The 15,486-nt window shown below is 45.9% G+C and overlaps 1 protein-coding gene across 1 annotated transcript in view; it reads right to left on the reverse strand.

The window, feature by feature from the left end:
* Positions 1-279: 279 nt before the first annotated feature.
* LOC108580106 (homeobox protein orthopedia) overlaps positions 280-15,486 on the reverse strand; it is a 23,417-nt gene continuing 8,210 nt past the window's right edge. Inside the window, exons 4-6 of the mRNA XM_017943772.1 lie at positions 4,409-4,589; positions 3,700-3,861; positions 280-593 (exon numbers count right to left, since the gene is read on the reverse strand). Coding sequence (XP_017799261.1) covers positions 280-593; positions 3,700-3,861; positions 4,409-4,589 — 657 coding nt within the window. The remainder of the gene's footprint in view (positions 594-3,699; positions 3,862-4,408; positions 4,590-15,486) is intronic.

Below are 15,486 nucleotides of genomic sequence, written 5' to 3' on the forward strand. Positions count from 1 at the left end.
ACAGAATCCACCGGTAACCGTGATTGCTGTCTATCGTTGAAATCGGTGAAAACGGAGCTGCCCTTATCCCTCCAAGGAGAGGCGATTCGATGCCTGTCTTCCCGATCGACTACTACCATCAGGCTCTGCGAAAACATCCTCGAAACACCGTGCGATTCCCTCTCGCGTTTTACAATACTACCCTGCACGTCGACGACCGCTTGGAACCGGCGTCCACGAGGAGAATCCTTGAAGAAACGTGTCCTCGATTGTTGAGTTAATCGAAAAGTTCGGTGTGCCTCAATAAACGGAATTATACTCTATGTCCTGAGAGTATTGGAGTGGTCCTGCAGGTGGTGCCGGCGGCGGCTGCGGACTGTACTGTTGCGACGCGTCCGAGGCACGACGCCTGAGCGAACCGATGGCTCTCCAATCCGACGCCTCGGACGTGTTCACGTTGGCTGCCACGCAGGAAACGCCACCACCTCCGCTGCCGGAAGTCGTCCCAGGCGAGCCCTGGCCGCAGTTCAAGGACGATCCCAGCCCACCCTGACCGCCGCCCATGCTCGATCCTCCCGGAGGTGAGCCCCGGGACGCTGACACGTGCATACCCCCTGCAAGTCAGAATACAACATGGACTTGACGATTTTTTTACGATCTTTTTTCCTTCGCCGTTTTATCTGCGTCGTATTTTTGTTTGCTTTGGATTACGGATCACAGGTTGTAGGTAATATCCGATAGAGGTTATTCAATTGGACATTACAGTGTTTTACGTTGTAAAGTTTAACGGTTGTTTAGTCGCGCGCGCCGAATAGTCAGTGGATAGAAAATGGGGTGATAGGAGGTGGGGCCCCAGGTAACGAAAGGGCAATTTACAGGTGTTGTACGATACGGTACAGGTGCACGCGGATAGTACGTTTCCTTTCTTCGCAGGAGATATTAATACGGTAGGCTCACAAAGTGCTTTGGGGTGCGCTACCGGGTGTCGTAAAGTCGTTTCCGCCTTTTCTTGCGCCACGTTGGTGGCCTCAGGAAGAGAGAGAGAGAGAGAGAGAGTGAGAGAGAGAGAGACAACGGGGGAAAAGGGATCCTTTTATGGCGGGTATCGCGAGGCGAGAGCACGAGTTTGCGGAGGACTACTACGGGGCCGCCCCTTTTAGCGAGGGAAGAATGGAATAGCTAATGGCGTCGATGCGCGTGATGTTACACGGCTGTTTCTTGGTTAACTCGTGCTACAATTTAACCTGACGAAACATTCGATTTTTTTTCTTTTCTTCTTCTACTCTACGTTGTCTCTCGCAAAACAAAGAACGATTTAACGAGCAAATCTGATTTATGGAAAGAGGCTGGTCGGTTACGACGTTGACTTTTAAAAACGCTCCGGGGGTCTTCTCGTGACTTGAAAATCGGGCATTTTCGGCCGCGTTAATTTACACCTCATAGACGTTCTTTAAGTTACCCGGCAACTGGTAGACGAGAATAAACAAAATAGAGGCCCCGTAATCGGACTTGGAGAACCGGCGAACCTCGTCCACGCTACCGTTCGATGCTAATCATCATCGAAAACCGAAAAAAATAAGACGTTTCTCTAAAAGGTGTTTGCCCTAGGCATTACCGACGAGTAAAAGCGGTTAACTGACTGCGGTCAGCCTGTGGAGTATTGGCATCCACCTTAAACCGTGACCACACGGACGGTGAATTACGCCTGTGGAACGGCAATTTTTTTCTTCTCCATTCGGTTGACGCTACCTGCCCCGCGGCGATAATACGTGATAATTGACACCTTGTACGTGTTACGTATGTACACAGGTACGTGTTCGCGTTTGAGACACGCTCACATTAGTGGGTACATTGTGAAACTGTGCTACACCTACTGGCAGTTTCGCCACTTGGCTCAAAATCTGCCCGTTCGATGGGTATTCTGCCTCTTTCGAGTAACTCTAATGTTAGAATAATACAGAAACGACGATACTAATTTCTAGGAAAATGCAACATACCGTTTTTTTCTTTTTCTTTTTTCCCTAGCAGATAATCGTTTTCGCGTAAGTGTCGGATATTCTTTTTATCGATCTTCCGAGTTATGATTGTCCTTTCCCCTTATTACAAGTGTCCCCCCTTACTACAAATATTGCTTTTCAATTATCGCTCGTTCGTCGAAGATGTAATTATAGACGAGCCCTCGGCGAAACGGGAGAACGATATTCGAATTTTCTGTCGATCGACCGAAAAATGTTTGCACGGGCCGGGAGAAAAAAGGGCGATGTTAGGAGTTGTTGACCTCGGGAAATGACGGTGCATGCATATCCGTCGGGATTAATCCATTTATACGTGCCAATATGCATTTGGTGACGACAGCATTCGATATGATGTTTTTAAATATGAATTATTGAACGGATATGGAGGAGAATAATTGAGAAAAGACACCGGACCGAAAGCGAAGTTCTTCGACGTGTTGTATAGATAGATATCGATAATTCTTCCCTTCAACAACCTTTCGTCACGATTCTCGGAACAATCGCTTTGTTACTTCCGAAGAAACAGCCCTTACTCATTTACATACATTTTTTTCTTTTTTTCTCTCTCTCGAAAACCTTCTTCTTTCCTTTTTCGATCACCGTACACACTTCTCGGTCGGTAGAAAAACGAAGGAAGAAACTGTTGGTCGATCGTTCAACTTTCCTCTCCGAGCTGTTTCGAGCTTCTTCTCGGGCCTATGTTCCTTTTAAAAAGGTTTCGTCGACCGGTGGTATATACGAAAGAGAGAAAGAAAGCGACCGGACTCGTGCGATGGGTAGAATTTGGTGAGACAAAGAATTTCACACACGTCTCTCTCGCGTCTTCCAAAGGCAGTCTCCGAAGGTACAAGGTCCCTCCCTGGATAAGCTCGAAGCGTAACTCAACCAAGACAGGTTGCATCGGGATGTTATGGTAAACATACAGCGAAAGATCTCGCACCTAGGTGCGAGACCGGGCTCGAGGTTTGCCTGCGTAAACAGACGAGAGGACGGAGTTTATGTTTCTGTCTCAAATTCCTTACATGCAGGCGCATAACCCCTTCGAGCGATAATGCACCGTAACGTTTAACGACTTCGTCAAAGAGGTACCGGGTTCCTCGATACTGTTTGCACGTCGTCTTTTTTAGAGGGCCACGGTCGAAAAGTTTGGCAAGACGATTATCGAACCGCCTATAAGCGTCTGCGTTTGTACGCCACGTTAATATTCCGTCGTAATATTCTCTTCTTTTTTTTTCCTCTTTCCTCGGGATAGAAAATATTCCTCTACTAAAAAGAAAAAAAGGAGATCCGTTTGACGACGATCGATGCCGGTCTAAATCACGCTTTAAAGACCGACACGACGATAAAATTTTATTATCCCTTGGAATACTCGACGACCTCGTACGATTGCGCCTTATAAAACCTGGACTGGTCCTTAAAAAAAATTGCACAAACACAATTGCTATCTTTCTGTCTGTTGTGAAAAAAAAAAAGAGAAAAAGAAAAGAAGAAGCTACGTAGGGTCTCGAGTCTTCTCTTCGTTTAACGTTGATTCATATTCTTGATATACCAGCATTATCACCGGTAATACGTAATAATTAGTTGGTCAAACTAGGCAGAATTACGGTGACGAACTTACGAACCGAGTTCTACTCCTTCCAAAGAATCCTCTTCGGCTTGGTGGAATCTTAGGGTTACCGCTAATCTATGTATAAGATTAACTTACCAAGGGAATTCAGCCCATAACTGGCTTGATAGACGGCCTGCGACGGACTGCTGATCGGGAGTCCAGAATTACCAAGACCCAAGTTGCTTTGCTGACCAAGTTGCCCTAAACTTTGCCCGAAACCGCTCATACCCATACCACTCTGTCCCAATTGTCCGAGACCTGTAAAACAAGAGGTTTCAATTAAACGTATCGCGTGACGCGGAACTGGTGAAGACGCGATACAGGAGGAGGGGGACCACGAAGGGTTTGTCGATCGGAAGGGCAGAGAACGAGAGGGGAGGAGAAAAACGAGGAAAGAGGAGAGGATATTCGTCGGAAAGCTGTAAAAGTGACGATACGCGGGGATAATTTAAACTGTCCCGCACAATGGACACACGAAATTAAATTAGAAGCGGGGAATACTGTCGAGACTTCGTCTACACTCCGGCTATTTAAGACACCGTGTCTCCCTCGTAACCGCGTGTGAAACGCTGGTAATAAGATAACGTGTACGCGCGATGACGCTTCAAATTGAATATAATTAATGTAAAACCGGGCAATTTGTTGCGATTAAATAACCTCTTGCCCGCGAATCACCTTCTCCACCCTTCGTTTCGGCTCGCGTAATCCTACGTTCTACCGGGAGGAATACTCTTGTAGTTCAACGCGACACTTTAACGTTCATTTTCTTTTGGTTCTCTCGAAAGTTTGCAGATTTTTCACTAACCTGTACCCATACCCCATCTTTCAGGAGTCGCACTGAACATTCCAGCGCCACAGAGATCGGCGCTCATCGATGTGTACGGTGGCAAAACGTGCGATGGCCGCAACGGACCTGACGGATGGCGGAATACGTGACGGCACTTCTTCCCCTTTTTCCACTTCGCACGACGATTTTGAAACCACACCTGGAAACGCACAAACAGCTTCAGAGTTCGTTCGATCATCTCGCGAGTTCAATTATACGTCCTGACAACTGTAACAGGTAAGTGCCACCTTGTTCATTTCGCACGGATTCGAGGGAGTTACCCTCGTGTAGATGAAACAGATTTCTGTATCAATTTTGTAGAATAGAAACTCATTTATACATATTCCGTCGTGTCACGTTCAATTATCTCGAACAAGTTTACCATGCAACTTTATCATTAATTCGCGTTAAATGTCCGATTTCTAATTATTCGCAAGATTCGGCGTTGTCAATCGAATTCGTGGAATTCTCGGTAAAGGTTACTGTTTTTACAAATTTCAAAAACGACTCTTTCCTAGTCACAAAGAAATCGAAGAATCGAAAAAGTGCCAAGAACAACTCACTCCTCAGACGTGAGAAAAGGAAAGCACGAAACGAGCAGTCGATCGTCGTTCATTTCATCGGCGACTCTTTCACAGCCGGCGCGGAAAGCAAATTCGGCGTGCGACGTTAAGATGTCCCTGGGCGTTACGACAATATCTTCGACCCCACGGCGAGTAGCTATTAGCCGACGTTATGAGCTGTTGATTCTGGCCACGTAGTGGCCCCCTAAGCTGCCAGGGTCCCGGGGACTTGATTTATTGATATCGCATGCAAAGCCCACCCCTGTGCTCTCCGATATACCCTCGTCCTACATCCCCCACCAGTCCCGCCCGCCACCCTGCTTCCACGGGCTACAGTCCCTTTCCTGGTACGGCGAGCCACGCTATAGCCATCTCATATGTGCCCATAAATTAGTACTTTAGCATTAGAGCACGATGCGCGCTTGCGCCTCCAACGCACACGTAGCGAAACGCGTTACCTGTGGAAAGCGAGTCCGCAGTCTACTGCTTCCGGGGAGGGCGAGAGAGAACGAAACAGTCCAGCCAGCACAAGGGGTGGAGACACCCTCTGCTAACATGCAGGGATTATACGAATCTAATTGGATATATGGGATTTACACGCTCCAGTGTACTCCAGGTATTGCCAGAAAGCGATCGTCGGATTTCTCCAACGAAGGCGGTTTATTATGAGCGAGGCTAAGTTCCACCACCCCCCTAGAATGAAAACTACAAGTACCGGCTGTTATATCTCTCGGCTAGACCTATACTTGTCTGTGAACTTTCGAGAATGTTACTTGTCTTATTTGGGAAGAAGAAACTCTATACAGGTAGCTATGTGTAGGTAAGAAGAAATAAGTTGAAAGTTTGAATTACCTGGAGGATTTCATTCGGATGATACAGATAAACCACACGAAGATACACTTATCGATAGAATGTAATTCGCTCTTTACGATCTTCGTTCTTCCTGCTTCGTTTTCCTCTTTTTTTTTTTTTTTACGAGTATTCGAGAGACTTGTTATAATCTCGGGATACGTTGGTTCATTTGCCGGAGCTTAGGAACATCTGGCACGTCCGTTGCCGCTCAAGGATGAACGCTCGTGACGAGAGAATAGCATTAGTGGTGGATGGGTGTTAAGTGCATTGGGATCAAATCGTTGTCTATAGATCATTCATTGGCGCAGCATTTCTCGATAATACTATCCATCTAAATCTCACACACGACGATCATCCGAACGTCTCGCAGATGTCACGCGAATCCCCGTTTCGAGATGTATCTCGTATAGGTACATGTACAGTATATTTGCTGCTGCTTCCCCCTCTGTAGGTCGAGAAGAAGCAACCGCGGAGAGTATGCAAAACCTGTTCCTCCCTCGTTCGATCCCCTTTGTCTTGCCAACGGTGTCAATGTTTCTTTGCGGTATCCGTGGGTGTGGTTGCACCGATTTCACGGTACAACTACACCAGAACTACGGCTAAAAGCCCGTGGATAATTTGCTGTTACACGCCACGTGAGCATCCACGATAGCTAGACAGAAGAGGGAAAAAGCGCAAGGGACTGTCGACGTATATATCGCGCATTATCACGTGCAAACCCCGTTTCACCTCCCTCCTGCGCGTGCCTCGTGCATCCCGCATATACGTACGCCAGAACTTCCGTTAATTAACGCAGGTGAATGCTAATGACTCCTGTTACGAAATCGGTGCAGGCGAAACGAGAGCTTTCGTCGACGATAAACGGACGCTGGGCGTCGGACGATCGCTCGTCTCTTTACCCGTTGTCGCTAAGATTCTACCCTCTTTTTCTCTGATAATTTTCGTCTAATTTCCGACGAACTAACTTACACGAGATATCCAGTGTAATTCTACATAGTTGTGTTTCCATTTCAGTTCATTTCGAGCGACAATAAGACACTGTCGTGGTTTCGTTAATAATCATCGGGTGTAATAGAATCGCGTTACGTGTAAAACACACCCGTTCAGATGATCACGGATACCGTATGAAATTGTGTTAATTACAGATATCACGATACGAGCCGCGCTATGACAGGAATGAAACTATCGTTCTCTATGATGACACGCGGACAAAGGTGGTCTGCTTCGCTAATTGCATACCTAGTATGATAGATTAGCGATCATTAAATTCATATACCTTAAAAATCGTGCACTATCGCCATTAGGGAATATCGAATCGATAATAGTTCTGGTGAACGTCGCTACTGTCGTGCAATCATCGTTCAATATTATCGTATGCTGGCGACTAAACATTTCGCGGTACAAATGAAAACGTTTAAGAAGAAATCAGCGACGTCTATACGGTGTTTCTTTCGACACGCGTGTGTACAGAGAAGGTAAGGAAAAGAAAAAGGGTAAAAGGTCTGAACCGGCTGTATCGAATCACGGAACACACCTTTCGATGACTAAGGTTGCTTGACTGATGCCTTTCGTGGCCATAATACCTCGCCTCGAGACGGGCCGGCGGGTCAATTAGGAACATTGCTTTTTAAAAATTGATCAATCACCGCACCGCCGTTGCGGAGGCGCGTGCGCCGCGGCAGCTGTTCCCAGGAAGCACCTGGAATCACGTCGAGGGTGGAAACGAACGCAAACGTTCTCGAATAATCAGCATCAGTCCGGTCAGTTGATGACTGGTGTTTCGATCCTGATCGAAAAGAAAACCATCTGAATATACCGCGTAGTAATTCCACCTACCTACGTTGTAGCTAGACACATTTCTCGCGACGAAAATTCATTACGAAACCCTCGTACGTGGTTTAATTACACGCTTTACTAACCGAGATTTACTTTTTCCCTGCCGATGCAGAGTGAATTTACTCGACAGTCCAGCCGCCTACCAAGTTGACGTTGAATTTGCATAAACGATTACCCTCGTTTGGGATTCGTCGTGTGCATGTGAATTAGCGAATGTGGTGGTAAGTCGCCGGCGAAATCACCAATGAATACAAACGTTCGTTATAATTAACCTCGATTATTAATACGAGCACGACGATGCGAGGACGTTGATAAAAAGAATATTTAATCAAACGGATATTTCAGACGTGCGAGAACCGTGTATGACTACGAGATTTCACCCTCCGTTGAATGCCCGGATTCCATTTCTCCCGTGCAATCGCGAATAGCTTAGTTTAACTCGAGAAAAGAGTTTTCGAGCTCTCGTGAGGGGGGTCTGGCGAAGGTGGCAAGAAGCAAGGTTCGGTCAGAGCAGGCGAGTCAGGGGTGGGCTGAGGTTAGGGTGAGGTTTAGGTGGTGGAAGAGGCGGCGAGACCTCGTAAAGGGGGTTTCAACGGGCGCTGATATAAATTGAGCTTGCCATCAAGGCAAGCGGCGGGATCTGCCCAAGACCCTAAGATATATAGAAGTAGCTTTCAGCACGCCATTGAAGAATAGTTCGACTCGCTTCGCGGAAAAATGCCCAGAATCGCCGCAAAGCGGGCTAACGTTTTTCTTTTCCACACTTTTTCGCGTTAGCCAACCAGAGGTCTTGAAGTGGTTCCTCCGCGATGAAAACTTAATTCATCGCCCGCCATTCTCTTCTGTCCCACGACGATCAATCCCTCACCCCGCACGATCTTTCTCTTCTTTTTTTTTTTTCTCCCTCGTCACACGGACACAAGTAGAATTAGCAATCACTCGTCAGACAGAGACTACGATGCGTTGAATTCTAAACGATGATGTAGCTATTCTGGATACGTTCGATGCTTCTCTGCTGATAGGTGAAATTCAACGAATTTAATCCAGCTTGTGAAACCGATACGGTGACTGTTACAAAATGACGATTAAAAATTGAAAATATTTCATTTACATTATTGCCGATGGTTTATCATGGAGTCGTAACATCGTATCGGCTTGATTGAACTTTCTAGCAACAAATAAATATTCAGGAATTGTGCAACTGTCGCTGGAACGTGATATTGATTTTCGACAACGAATACGACCACTGTATATTTCGTTAATTTTCATTCGCGAACGAACCTCGCGAGGGAAATAGGGCAATATTCTTTGTACTTTTGGGAGGGAAAAAGGGCAGTCTGATGGCGCGAGCGACTAATATTTAATGAAAATAAATACTACATAAGTTGGCGAGATGCGAGCCTGATTGATGACGGTGGTCGGGATCCTGTCCGAGGGTGGCAAGACGCATTACCCAGACCGCCTACTGTTTCATGCTGCGTTACGTCGTCAGGAGGGACATTTTCGTTGGGCCATTAGTGGATCGTCGTGATCTAACGTCAGCCGGAATTAAAATTCGAGGATCAACCGCAAATACTCGAGCAACGCTGATTTTTAAACTAACTTTCCCCCTCGAATCTTCAAGTATACGCGCTACGATGAAAATTTCATTTACTCGATATACATATTTATCGGTACGCTTTTCGTCAAATTTCTCCGGAAATGTTCCGAAAATACGTGATCTAAAAAAGAAAAAAGAAAAATGCATGCACGTTGCTTCGCGTGGTGCGAGGAAGCTCATAAAGGTAGCGAAACTGCCGATAAAATGCATACTCGCGACTCTCCTATGCACGTAGAACCGTAAACTTGATCCATTTATACTTTATTATTATTTCACGGATGCAATATCGTTGGCTTAGGATGCCTGTCGTGAAATTAGCCCGAATCGCTCGTGGAACTGGATTTATCCCCCGTGAAGTAAGTGCGCTCGCAAAAATCTGTATACAGCGTCGTACGTTCACCAGCGAAACGATCCGTCAATTGCATCTTTCCGATCGAAATCGCCGTTTTCTATCGTCGTAGTGTACGTGTATCCCCTTAAACCACTACAAGGAACAACGTAAATAAATGTTTACGAAGGAAGGAAAGGATGCAGTTCGAACTGGGCTGAAAAGTCAGCTATGATAGTCGTGATTCGAATAGGGGTTGAAGATCGGTTTCACCCCGAAAACAGAGCGCACTTTCCGCGTGTATTTTCGCGAGCGTGAAATTATTCAGGGCCGGTAGACGTCATAACAAAATGGGCGTTAGACGATGCTCCCTAGGGTCATCGTTGCGACATAGTTTATCCATTGAGAACCCCAATTCTCCTCCATACCTAGCCACCGCATGTGGCTACACGAGGATGCTTTTCACTCCTATGCATTCGTACAGTCGGTTGTTCCACGGTGTGTGCAGAGTTCGTCTGTCGTGTGAGTGCAGCACCAGGCGTGATATTTTTCGGCCCGGCGACACGTAAGAGCTAATATCGCGGTCTATGCATATTTATACGGCATTAAAAATCACCCCTCCCTTAAAATGCATAGGCTGTTGCATAGCAGACGCGTTGAATCTTCGTCGAGCCGTTGTAGGCTGAAGCGTTTGTCAGGACGAGAGGGTAGCAAGTAGACGGTGTCCTGTTCCCTTTCAACTTTTACTATTTCATCGAGACACTTCCTCGAGTTTCGCACTTGGCTGGTTATAGTCCTGTGATACTGTTAGCTCTGTGCTTGTCAAGAATGCACGGTAATCGTGTTAACCCCTTAACGGTGTATTAAACGTGTTAAAATAAGATCCAAATATTGTGTAATTTGTTCTTTTGTGTGTTCAACATTGGTAATCAGAAATGAAATCTCACGTGATACTCTAAGTTCTTTGCTTAGGAGGAATGAAGAGTAATCGTGTTAACACTTTAACGGTGTATTAACCCTTTGAATGCTCACTCAAATGTGGGAAAAAAGTTTCTACTTCTTTTGCCATTTAAATTTCTCGTAACTGCTGTGAATAATGCTAGAAGTATATGCTCTTATTTTCTCTTATCTAATTTTTCATCGTTTGTGCTAAATATGATAAAGTAAGGTTCGAAAATTGTGCACCTTTTTCTAATCGATATTACTTAGTCTGTAGAATTGCAAATGAGTAAAATTTCTTGCTCAGCCAGTTTGCTTCGGCCCATGGAAATGCAGGTTCGATGTATTTTAATGATTTAGTAAGATCTTTAAACACGTTGAAACGGATGATGAGAGCACATTTCACACTTCGATATTAGACTAATGTTAGTCTAATGCCTGTTGTCCCCGTGTATTCTTATTCCAGCAGGACGTTGATTTATTTCCCGTCGCCGCCCGGACGTATTCGATATTCGTTCGATGGCGTTCATACGTTACAGCCAGAAGGCTAGAAACAATGTGGCAGTGATTTAACACGGGACAGAACCGTGATCGAGAGTGATTCGCGCCGCGGCGAAACTTGACGCGCGCATGTTTGATGCGCCATCGTAAAACACTCGATTGCTGCGTACACGTGTCTGGTTATACGTTGGACGCATCCACGTAAATGATCAGTGATAGTTTACGGGCGGAAATTTTGCAGATGGAAATTGCATATCGATCATACCTGGCTTTCAATGCTCGATTCAATGCGAGCCCATAATTCCATATTCGCCTTTTTGCCGTTTTTTTTTTTTTTCGACAGTCGTTCCGTTTTTTCCCCCTCTCCTTTCGAGCGTTTTCGTGTGAAATAATTCGATCGAACGTTAATAATTGAAAATTCTTCTCCGTATCGAAACGTAGGAATTAAGTTGGAATTTATCGATAGAAACGTAAGGTCACACCACACACGCGGAAGAAGAAAGTTCAAGTCTGAAGCGCCTGGGTGGTGGAGGTTTTCAGCTTCACCGAGCGCTACACCGAAACCATTTCCCATTTCTCAGGACAAGACAATAACGAACTACATTTACCCTCGGTGCAGTCACTTGTTTGTCCCAAAGGATGGTCGAATGACACCGCCATTCGTCCACCTCCCTTGGGATACTTTGAAAGCAATACCCAACATTCGCCACCATGGACTGTTTCTCCCAGAACGGCATATGTGACTTTCAGAGATGTGCTCCGACACCGAGCCTAGTCACAGATTTGAACTTGGATCGTTTCGCTTCGAATAAATCAGGTCGAGAAGATTCTCGAACGTGTCTCTCGTACCGGAATCATTTTCCTTTTAAACGGCGACAAAAATGTGATATCTGTAGAAAGCATTCGCAGTTATAATTTAAAGGCTCGAGGTATCGTTTCGTGGAACAGTAGGTACAATAGACAGACGATGATCGTAAAGATCGAGAACTTGTTAAAGGCACTGAAAGATTCATAAATGTCTGTTCTATCTTCCCGCAACCGGAAGTCTCGTCGTAGAGTTTTCTGTATGCACAGTGTTATCACCAGGTGGAATCGTAAAACCGAAGCTTCCAGTCCATAAACCCGAGCGTCGTTTCCTTTTCATTCGAGGCCTGCATCCATTAGTGGCATTAATCCACGTTTCGGGAAGATCACGACGGATAACGGGCGGGAACGAAAGGGCGGAGAAAAACGGGACGACCCGATGGTGGAGACAGCGTTTTCGCTCCGTCTGCCTCCCTCTTCGTTTCCTCTCTTCTTCTTTTTTTTTTTTTTGCTCCCCCACCGATTTTTTCGTTCTTTTTTTTCATTTTTCGTCGCGACGCTTTCGGTACGGTTTCGTGGGCCATCGACGCGTAAGGTCGTGCCCCATAAAATGTCCGGGCAGTAGTAATCGAAAGGACCCTTCAGCCTAGAAACGAGCAGTTACCTGAGGCAGTTAAGTTAAATGCCTGTTAGCAGACGTTAACTGCCCGCCGCTATGGGTTCTATTCCGTGGACGATTGCAATTTTAATCGCCTCTTCATTATGATTAAATTTAAATCGGCTGTGTGCAGCAGGTCTAATAAAGCTCGTTCCGCGGCGGCCGCTTTCCGTTGAAAACAGAAAATGTCTCCTGGGCGGATTAAAATACGCGTAATTAAAACCGTAAAGCGCCAATACGTGTCCCCGAAAATAGACTGTCGGCTTCGCGATAAATGTCCGGCTGAAAAAAGCTTTTTGTCAGAATCTCTGGGCACACGTGCAATGTGAGCGAGCGAACGAAAGCACGCGCGCGCGCGCAACCAAGCAAGCACCAGCGATCAGGCTGCCGTTGGGTGGACACGCCGCTGTACCGGGCGGGATGATTGAGCTTTATTTGAAGCATCGAAAGCGGTTAATTAATATTCTAGAAATGATTGACGGTAAGAAACAGCCGGTTCTGTTCGCGTATATGTGTGTATATAACCTTTCTAAAAACGTGCAACCAAGTGGGGTAGAGCGAGCGCAAACTGCGAGGGCGCGCGCGAAAAAGAGCCATTGACCCCTGCTCGCCACAGAGGGTTTCGAGAAGGGATGGAAAAAGAGCCCTTGGCGGATAGCATTTTTGCTTTTTTCTTCTTTTCTTTTTTTGGTTATTTTTTCTCTCGTCGCGCTTCCACAGAGCTGCAAAATTATTTATAGCCGTCGAATCGGCGTTTTCCGACGAATAATTTTCGTACGTCGCGCTTGGACTTTGGCCCCGCGACGCTGTATTTTCGTTTTTCCTTTTCCTCTATTCTTCTTTTTTTGGAATCCTTTATTTTGAATAATCACACGGGGGACGATCACGCGAGTGAAATAGACGAAGAGGGTAATTCCTCTCTCTCTCTCTCTGCTTCGCGTCCCCTTTTGTCGTCTCTTTTGTTACTATTTCGCCGGGTTACGGTGTTTCCGTACGCTTCGCATAGACAGAGAGAATCCGTTGGGTATATAGATATGTAGAGTCAGCACGAAAACGAACGGAAAGTAAATAAATGCGAGAGAGAAAGAGTTGGTAACGGCGCGAGGAAGAAAGGATAAATAGAGTGTATTTATATTTTATTCGAAATAATAAAAGTCGGTCTAATGTAAAATTCATTATATCCATTATTACTAATTAAATGGAGTGAAAGGTCGGCAGTGGAGGCGCATGAATTTTTTAGCGATAAAGTGCTGATTGAGGGGGATTTTCATACGTGGCCGGTGCTCGCGCCTTCATTAAATTCTCTGATTATCGCGATAAAAAAATCCGCGCCGCCGCATCGGCGAGCGGCGGACATAGGATCTGTGTGTACACTATCTGAGACAAGGGTAGCAGTGCGTCTGGCCGCGGCCACGCTAAACGAGTGGCACAATTGAAAACGTTATTACGTTAAAGCGTAATTAAATGCCTCGCATAATTCCGGGGATCGGCTACGTTGATGCCGCACACCGAAGTAATTGTTGATTGTAAAGCAGTTCCCCGACGAATGCGTTATCGTGCAAGCAATACAATAGTTGTTAATTAACAGCAATTAGAGACGGAGCGGCAATTACACCTCTTTTCGAGCAGTAATAAATTACAACAGATCGATAAATCGTAATATTTCATTACACTATTTCAAGTATTTTGTTGGTAATTAGAAACGCTTCCCCAGTAGCTCTCTTCTCTGCTAACGCTATCATCGCATTAAAGCCGATCGTTGGTTAATTTTTAGCTGCACACAACTGCCGGTTCCCCTGATCCATTCTGTTTCACCTCGCAACTACGCTCACCCTTCCCTCCCGCCCTCGCCCCTTTCCGCAACTGTTTCGCTCGATTAAAAAGTCCCGATTGTTCGCGCGGAAAATTCTGCAAACTTTATAAGCAGAGGAGCGTTCTTTCGGTGATTCTTGGTATCGCCAATTAGCCGGTTGAAAACGGTAATTTAATAGTACGCACGCGTTCCTCGATTCTCTCGCGTTCAATCGTTTGATTCGATATCGCAATTTTCCATTGGTCCTTCTTTTTTTTATTTCCTTTACCATCGATACACACGTTTCTTCGTTTTATCAAGGCACGAACGTACTTTCCTGTGGGTAACTCTCGATAATTTTAGTCGATGATGTTACTTGTACGTTAAATTGGTTTCTAGTAATCTTATTGAATTGGAAAATACACGTGACGTTCGTCCATCGATAAATTGTCACCCGTTTTGTCGGCACTTGGCAGATGCCTTTGATCGCTATATGTAGGAATCTGTCACGACTAGCGGATTGAGAATTAAAGTATCGCTGAGACGAGACGATACCGAATAGAATTACAGATAATCGTTCGGAAAATAATCAGTTTGTTGGTAACTGTCTTCCAACCTGTCCATCGCAGAATACATCTGAAACCTTTCCGAACAAATCGGAGAACCGTTCGAATAATTACACAAAGATTAGAAAATTCTAACCTAGAAACAGAAGTGAAGAAGCGTTCGTTTTGAAACCCCTGCTGAAATACCGACAGATAACCATTTGAATTCTACAAGAAAGACTGAAATTCGCCAGAACCAATAAACAACGACCACTAGAAACCCAGTGCAAAGGACCTCGCGATGCACAGAGGTGCACACACGAGCCACGTGTGCACGCGTCCGCGTCTACAGCGACGGGGGTGGCCCAACCCTCGTGAAAACGTCGAGCGGCGGGTCCGCCATGGCGAGTCAAGAAATCTTTGATAGCGACGCTCGATAGTATAGCGACGCTGGGCGCCGGCGCCTTTCCCTAGCAGCCCCATTGGTGCCTGAGGCCCTCTCCACACGAGAGCCTGCCGCCAGGTTTCCTTGGAAACGCTTCGTTCGCTCTGATGTCTACCCTCGCCCACGGAAAACCTCTTTCAATTAGGCAACCAGCCACCCCGAGCACCGTCTCTCTCTCTCTCTCTCTTTTCTCC

The sequence above is a fragment of the Habropoda laboriosa genome, unplaced genomic scaffold, assembly GCF_001263275.1.
Source record: "Habropoda laboriosa isolate 0110345459 unplaced genomic scaffold, ASM126327v1 scaffold2, whole genome shotgun sequence".
NCBI classification, from domain to species: Eukaryota; Metazoa; Arthropoda; class Insecta; order Hymenoptera; family Apidae; genus Habropoda; species Habropoda laboriosa.